Raw genomic sequence first — 8464 nt, 5'->3', positions numbered from 1 at the left:
CTTCACTCGCGTTCCAATATCCACGTAAAACAAAACGTTTTGCATAACATCACGGCGGTACAGTGATAACACTTAACGGCACAGATTTTACTACATATTTTTTTTACTACAGAGTTTTTTTCCATATGTTTGACTGACCGTATTTTATTATGATAATGAACAGGTTGCATTGTCAAGGTAGCATTACTACTCCTTCATTTGTGGTCATATGAGAGTAAGACATTATTCAAAACTATTCTAAATATTCGTTTGTGTACATTCACAATAAAAACAAATCTTTGTGCTTTTGTAAAATAAGCCTAAAGAAAAATAGGATGCCGCTTTCTGTCGTCTGTTTCCTTTCGCGCAGCACAAAAATGAACCGAAACTCTGCATACTAGACTACTTGTTGCACAGTTTTTCTTTCATTTTCTTAATTTATTATTTAAGTAAAAATATGTTTCTTGTATAGGCCTATTTATTCGTTTTGCATATATATATATATATATATATATAGCCTAGCTTTATTTAGTTTTTCTCCGCTGGCAGAAGCGCTGCAGGTGCGTGATGTGATATGATATGACCAATGACCATGTGAATCCTCATGTTCTGTTGTTTGCTGCTTTTTGCGCATGTAAAATTAATCCCCAGAAAACAAATGTTAGTATTTTTTAATGGGTCACAGACATTTATCCTTTCTAATTTAATTCAATTCTAATTTTAAATAATCTTGTTGGTTAACGGTTAACACTCGGTTAACAAGCGTCTGTTGTCGGTTAGGAAAAATAACTGAAATGAACATCCCTAGATGGAATTGATTTTATTCCTCAGGAACTGACTGAATCATGAAAAGTGAGTAATACCAGAGCCATGTGGTTGCGAGTATTGGTGTCATTAGCTAAAATATAATTTTAGAGGTGGTGCAAGTTATTATATGGATGTAGATAGTGGTCGATTGAGACCAATGCCAGGCGGCCTATGACCGACATAATGCTGATATATACTGTATAAGCTACAATTTAATTAAGCTGACTGAGACATTGAAATTAATCAAGCGGCACTGTTATCAGCTGATGGAGATAATCCCAATACGACCAAACACATATGTGCTCTGGGCATGTGTAATATATACCAACACTGCCTCACTGAACACTATTCCCACTGAGAAACATGCTCACTCTGCCCATCCACCCAGTGTTAATGAGAAAGAGGGGCGATTTTGACTGGAGTAATTTATACCAGATCATCAGTATCCTTTCTGACTACAGGCTTATACAGCAAACTTCACTCTAGTGGGAGTATCTAGTGTATTTTTTTCGTCTACTCATTATGACATAAAAATGGAGGAACACTGCATAAAAGCACCGAATGCTAAACCACTATGAATTCAAACTACAGTGGTTGGGATTCCAGATTAAATTGGTGTTCACAATTTTCCTATTTCCGATGATACAGAAAAGACACTTATCCAGATAGCAAGAGCACACACAAATGCACAAGCACGCCAAAGGCTTGACTGAATGATGATAACTGGGAATCGGAAAAGTGGCTGCCATGTTTACATGAGGGAAACCATTCCATGTAATCCATGCTGGTCCAGGATGCCGGTGTGAAGCCAGCTGACCAATGAATTCTGAGAGATACCAGTATCTAAACCACAACGGAATAAAAGATAAGCAACTGCTCTGTGCATACTGCGCTCAGCAGTGATTTTGTGGGTGTTTACGGCATTACCTGATTTGCATAATTCCTTTGAACCTGGTTCAAAGGAATAAAACAACATGTAAGGCAAACAAATTACACTATCAATGGGTACAGTCTAGTTTTAGTGAATCCACATATCAGTAGTGTCATACAATTTAGTGCAGCGCATCGAAAAGAGCGCTTCCCAAAATATGTTACAACAAAGGGCAAGCCAAAGGCAAGCAGACAGAAACACATTCACATGAGAGGGAGAGACTATAGACAGAAAACAAGGGTGAATCCACATGCATGCACACAATGAGAGCCAGCATCTAATGCTCTCTCAGCCTGTTTTTCTGAAGAGACAACAGAAATCAATACATATGGAAACAGAATGAGCGGGTAAAGGGCTGAAGTGGCAACTCGAAGCTCTGATCCGAGAAGGCACACAGAAACGGCCCTGTCAACTCTGGATTATGGTTTGGCCCGTTGGATTCAATGAGACAACGGTCAGATATAAAAGGAGAGTTTGTTAAGGGCGTCTCCACAATATCTACAAAGGCATGAAGCTCAGTTGCCTAATGATCTGAGCAAACAATGCACAGGGTTTCATTGAAGTCAAGTCTATAATCTGATGTACAGTATTTCTGAATGAAACAGGATATTGAAAACGAAGAAATATAGGGCTGGAATTGATTTTATTCATCAGGAATTGACAGAATCGTGAAAAGTGAGAAATACCAGAGACATGTGGTTGCTAGTATTGGTGACATTAGCTAAAATATAATTTTAGAGGTGGTGCAAGTTATTATATGGATGTAGATAGTGGTCGATTGATATGTAATTTTTGTAATGGCCAATGGCAGGCAGCCTATGACCGACATCATGCGGATACATAAGCTACAATTGAATTAAGCTGACTGAGACATTGAAATTAATCAAGCGGCACTGTTATCAGCTGATGGAGATAATCACAATATGACCAAATAATGATTCATTTATTTGGCTTCTCATAAACTACCTTTCAAATTTTTGGGGTCAGTAAGATTTTTTTTTTTTTAATTGATACTTTTATTCAGCAAGGACACATTTCATTTATCAAAACTGACAGTAAAGACAATTTGAATCTTACATAAATCAATTCTTTTGAATGTTCTATAAATCAAAGAATCCTGAAAAAAAGTATCATGGTTTCCACCAAAATATTAAGCAGGACATCTGTTTTCAACATTGATTAGAATAAGAAATATTTCTTGAACACCAAATCAATATTATAATGATTTCTGAAGGATCATGTGACACTGAAGACTGGAGTAATGGCCACCGAAAATTCATAATAAATTAAATGTAATAAATTAAATGTTTAAATATATTAAAATAGAAACCGTTATATTACACTGTAATAATATTTTACAATATTACTTTTTTTTTCTTTCTATTTTTCTTTCTTTTTATTTTATTTGTTCACATAAATACAGCCTTGATGAGCATAGGAGACTTCTTTCAAAAACATTAAGAAATCTTACAGACCCTAAACTTTTAAATTGTAAAGCTTGTTGAAAAGTAAATCTGACAGGAGACAGAATTGTGTCTGACAGGAGACTCCACAAGGTGACCTCATCTGGGGAACACCAGAGTATATGTGTGTGTGAGAGAGAGAGAGAGAGAGAGAGAGAGAGAGAGAGAGTGGAGGTGTAAAAGCGAGGAGCAGCTGGGCTTTAATTACCCACCATGGTGCTGACGTCCTCACAGGGGGCAGGGCGACCAATCGAGGGAGACACAAAGAGAGATAGAGACAGACAGGGAGAGACGCCCTCATTAGACGTGGAGAACTAGATGGGACAGAATAACGGGCCCACCTGAGTCCACCAAGCACAATAAACCCCTGGGGGCATCTAATGAGTGTCAGGAGAGACAGGAGCAGGTACAGTCCTGCACCTGTCCATGCTCTACAAGAAAGAATTTAAGAAAAGCTCCATGACCGAGGCACTAATGCATATTACTATACGTATTCTTATCTTTATGTGTGTCTTGGGGGTGATGTAATTAAAGTAGAACACTGGTTTAAACAGGAAGTGGAGGACTCCTGGGTGATAATGAATGAAACAAGTTTCACCACAGGCATGAACACAATTGGACCCCACAATTAACCATGAGGGACACCAAATGTGTGGATAATAGATCACATCATTCTTTCATGCATATAAACAAAAGCAATTACACACTGTAATGTTTAGTTTTGCCAGTGGCACTATATAGAATGACTAGACATACATAATACCACTGCATTTCATTTTCTCCCAGCTCTCCAAAGGAAAAATGACAACAAAACCTAGCAGGATACCTACTAAGACTGAATTTTTAGGTAGCATACTGTAGGTACTTTGGCAATGTAAAGCTGAAAAGGTATAAAACATAAATATGCTGCCTAAGGAAGATTCTACGGCAGCTCTGTCTTTTGCAGTAAGGCAATCCCAGAATGTACTGGAATAAGCGCAGTGAAAAATGGCAAGAGTCACAAGAAATGTTGATTATGATTGTATTTCATTTAATACTGGAAAGTATACAAACAAAATAATCTAATTTCAATTTTATGTACACATTTTTTTTTTGCAATGTTAGCAACATACTAACGTCAAACTGTCTCCCAGTTGTCTCCCATGCCATTAACAATTAGTTCTGCATATCGAGAAGAGTTGCTGCTAGGGATGTAACGATTCACTCAACTCACGATTCGATTCGATTCACGGTTTTGGTTTCACGGTTCGATTCGATTCACGGTTATTATCAAATAAATAAGTAACACAAATAAAATAAATATCTTCATATAAACAAAATAAGGCTTTGTCTGTGCTCTTTCCATTTAAAATTAGAGGCAACCACTGCATTTTAATCATGATCCAAACAAAGATGCTGCATACATGCAACATGAGCAGTTTTTAATCTAAATTAGATTGTATCGTTTCGAAATTTGAAGCAAAAACAGAATGGTTTGACTTCAGTTTTGTGAAACTATAAATAAAAATATCTGCATGAAACAGCAGAGCTGAATGAGACGCAGATTCACTCTCTGCCAGCAGGTGGCGCTTAAAGCGTTTCCTTGGTTTCGGCTGTAAACAAAGCAGCGCTGAACTTACGAACTTTAATATGCATTATACAGAGGCAAGATGAAAAGAAAAAATACCATCTAAACTTTTCTAAAGACAGTAAGTTCCCCTCAGACATACATTCATATAAACTCCTACACCTAAATTAATCGCGATTTGTTTAGCATCTCAACCGATTTGAATCGTCACATATTTGAATCGATTTTCAACCGGCTCGCAGTTAATCGTTACATCCCTAGTTGCTGCCTATGTAGGGTGTTCAAGTCAATCACTTGTGAGTTTCCAGGATGGTTAGGAATGCTGCCTTAGAAGAAAGCTGGCTATGTAGGCAGCTCAATAGGTTTTGAAACAGAGCTGTACTGTCTGTATAAATCACATAAATATAACAAATATTACTGTACTGAAATACAAAAGTAACTCACACTGTTTAAAGTGTGATCCCAAGCTATGTATATTGTACTGATTGCAATGATGCTTACTGAAGCTCAAACGCCGTTAACTCAAGTAGGCGTTATTTAATGGTGTGGATAAAAGCTTTTTTATGAGTCTGCTGGGGACTTTTCACATACCTGCTGAGAACTTCAGTTACTGTTTAACTTTATAACTAGGAAGCAGTGAGGAGCACTGGACTGAGACAACCAGGGCCCAAAACCTGTGCCACTGCATCACAAAATAGTGTCACACAGTATGAGTTTTTTGCATTTAAACACATGACACGCAGGGCAGTGGAATGAAAAAAAAAAACACAAATGCGTTGGAACTACTATTAACTTCAGCGGGTTTCAAAAACTGTGGTCAAATGCTTCCGTCTAGTGTATGTTTACATACAAAAACAATAGAAATGCATCACTGTGGAGTGCAAAAACCCATTCTGTGTGAACAGCCCCTTAATGTTGTTAAGAGTTTCAGAAGACATTATTCAAACATGCATGTGGCTTTAAATTTTCAGCCTAAATCAATGATGCTTTCATTAAACAGCTGAATCCACACAAAACATAACATGCAAAAAGCAATGTTCTTTTAAAGTAATGCATGTTCCTTGCAACATTTCTTCAAACAAACAATGCAACATTTCTTCAAAATAATGCACTGCTACTTCAAAATAATGCATTGCACTTATGTACAGATAAACAGTAATGTTCTGTTTCCTTCACAATGAATAATTTATTTCGAGAACATGCTGTGTTTTTTAAATAAACATAGAATTTAATTCCTGAATCCCTCTGGACACATAGTAAGTGATCTGTTGATGTGTTTGCAAACTACTGTGCCCACCAACCTCCTGATCCCACAGACCCTGAGCCTACTATGTAGAGAGATTACACACACAAACACACACACACACACACACACACACACACACACACACACACACACACACACACACACACACTTGTATTGCCATTACTGATAGGTTAATCTAAGCATGCGTTTGCAGCACTGCGTTATGTTCTCAGTGATGATGTGACGCCACATGTCAGAGTGGTCACACAAAATCTAATGCTGCTCTAGTATTCTGAAGAGTGACATTATGCACTGGCAGCCTTACAACATTACTGAGATTAGATAAGTAAGGGCTGTGCTTGCCAAATAAAATAAATAGGCTACTTCATTTAATGAATGCATTATTGAATGCAATTAATGAGTGTAAACAGTCAGTGGCTGCTTCTAGCAAGATAATAATAAGATGAGTTCTCCATCTCTAAAATTCTATTTTATGAGCCCAATATATAATGTTGTATGGTATAAAATTTGAGATATCAAAAGGTTTTAAAAAAATATCAGTGGCCATATATATATATATATTTAATTTTTTTTGTTGAAATTCATGAAAAAAAGGTTTGAACAGGCCACAATCAAAACAATATCAACATGCACAAAAAATAAAAATAAAAAATCAATACAAGTTCTAATCATCCTGCTCAGTTTATGGACGTCCCGCTCAGTGCAAGAGTGTCTGACTGAAGTACTTGCTTGTGCTGTCATGAGCTGTAGAAGGTTTAGGCCTTAATGTGTATTCAATTGCGCTTTCACATTTCTTATAAAGCGACAAAACGATTTACCTCGCAAACTGACGACCCGGCTGGATTTTTCTTCTCATCTTGGTGCGTTGACGCAGCCCAATGCGTTGCCATTATTTCATTTCAGAGCACAAAGTCAGAGGTCCTGTGGAGCCCAACATTGAGATGAGAGAAATCAAAGCACTATATTCCCAATGATCTAATCCACACCATCCGACTTCTTCATGCCCGTCCACTGTAAGATCCTGCGACCAAAGAAAGGTTACTGAAGAGGACACAATGTAGGACACATATAAAAATGAGTGTGACACTGTCGCCTGTTATACAGGAGATCTACCCCAGTCAATAGTTACCAACAGGCCTCCCCGATATGGAATACAGAAATGTAGAATAGAGTTGAACACATTTTTTTTTTTTGTAAAGTGGCATAACAATGAATTGTAGAGTGAAGACAGAGTAGAGCACAAGTAAGATTACGTTTATTCCCTAAGCAAACACTTTCTTCAAAGCTTTCCGTTTACTAACAGATAAAATTAAGCTACATATAGAGTGGAGTATAAAGTAGAGTGCAGTAAGGTAAACTATAAACTATACTAATATATGAAAATGCACAGTAGAGAGTGGTAACCTATAGAGCAGAGTAACACAGCAGGATAGAAAACAGGTTTACTTAGGTTATAAACATACTCTATATTCCGATATTGAGGTTATGTCAGACTATATTATTGAGATAATCAAGCAGAATTATTATTTGACCTGTTTAGAACGCCACAGTGCACAGACGCGAGCTTGTCACCTGCCCTAACTACCATTTCATTTCGAGTCCAGTTCTCTGTGTTACTATGGCAGGCTATTTCAGAGAGATTTCTAAATCAGCAGCTGGTTAGTCCCGATTTAACGTGATGCGCTGTCATCAGCTGAAACTCTGCCGTTTGCATACATGCAGGATGTTTGATAACAAGGAGTGTTTACTATCATTATTTATTACTGTGGGTGGTAAACAATCATAAAACCATCATCTTGATCTGAATGTCCTCCGCTCATCTAACCATCATCTTCATTTCCCTGTTTCCTTTATTTCTGACATGGCAACGATATCTAACAATAGTAAGACAGAGAGAGTCAATAAAACACAAGACACCTACCTGTTCCAGTTATTGGATGACCATGAATCATAATGCATCGTTTCTCAGCCAAACACGCGATTAATATCCAAATGCGTTGCAATCGATTTTCAATCTATCGACCAGAGATTATTCACAGTATTCCATAGCCAAATGAGCAGCTTCGTAGTGAAAGAAAAAGCAACAGAAATCACAGAATCTACCTCGTACGGACGCGAAGAATGACTAGCGTTTAAAACGCAGCGCACGTCTGTATCAACGGTTTGTTCGCGAACACTTTGATCTCGGTTACTTCCAGTTGGCGGCGCGACAGATACTAGTGAGGTCCGATTCGCGAACGAGTCGTTCTTTTGAATCGGTTCTTTTTGATTCATTTGAACCGATTTTTAAAGCGTTTGTAAATCACTTCACGATTAACTCCACTTTTGAATCTTGGAAAGCTGAAGACAAATGTGGCTCTTACAAAATGTACCATAGTCTTGCCAAAATAGTCACTATAGTTATGGTTAGGCTACTACAACAAAAATGTAACTTGGTATTAACCACACCA

The 8464-nt window shown here is 37.5% G+C and overlaps 1 protein-coding gene across 2 annotated transcripts in view; it reads right to left on the bottom strand.

Moving 5' to 3' along the window:
• Positions 1-8180, bottom strand: part of LOC107655808 (rho GTPase-activating protein 21-like) — a 125076-nt gene extending 116896 nt beyond the window's left edge. For both annotated transcript variants that reach the window (XM_016443390.1, XM_016443392.1), the window contains exons 1-2: positions 7936-8180; positions 6833-7035 (exon numbers count right to left, since the gene is read on the bottom strand). In XM_016443390.1, the coding sequence (XP_016298876.1) occupies positions 6833-6904 (72 nt within the window). In that variant the 5' untranslated portion in view covers positions 6905-7035; positions 7936-8180. The remainder of the gene's footprint in view (positions 1-6832; positions 7036-7935) is intronic.
• Positions 8181-8464: the final 284 nt, after the last annotated feature.

This window comes from Sinocyclocheilus anshuiensis, unplaced genomic scaffold (assembly GCF_001515605.1).
Source record: "Sinocyclocheilus anshuiensis isolate Anshui unplaced genomic scaffold, SAMN03320099.WGS_v1.1 scaffold1185, whole genome shotgun sequence".
Taxonomy (NCBI): Eukaryota; Metazoa; Chordata; class Actinopteri; order Cypriniformes; family Cyprinidae; genus Sinocyclocheilus; species Sinocyclocheilus anshuiensis.
Note: the sequence above shows the minus strand (reverse complement) of the source record. Positions and strands in the feature narration are given on the sequence as shown.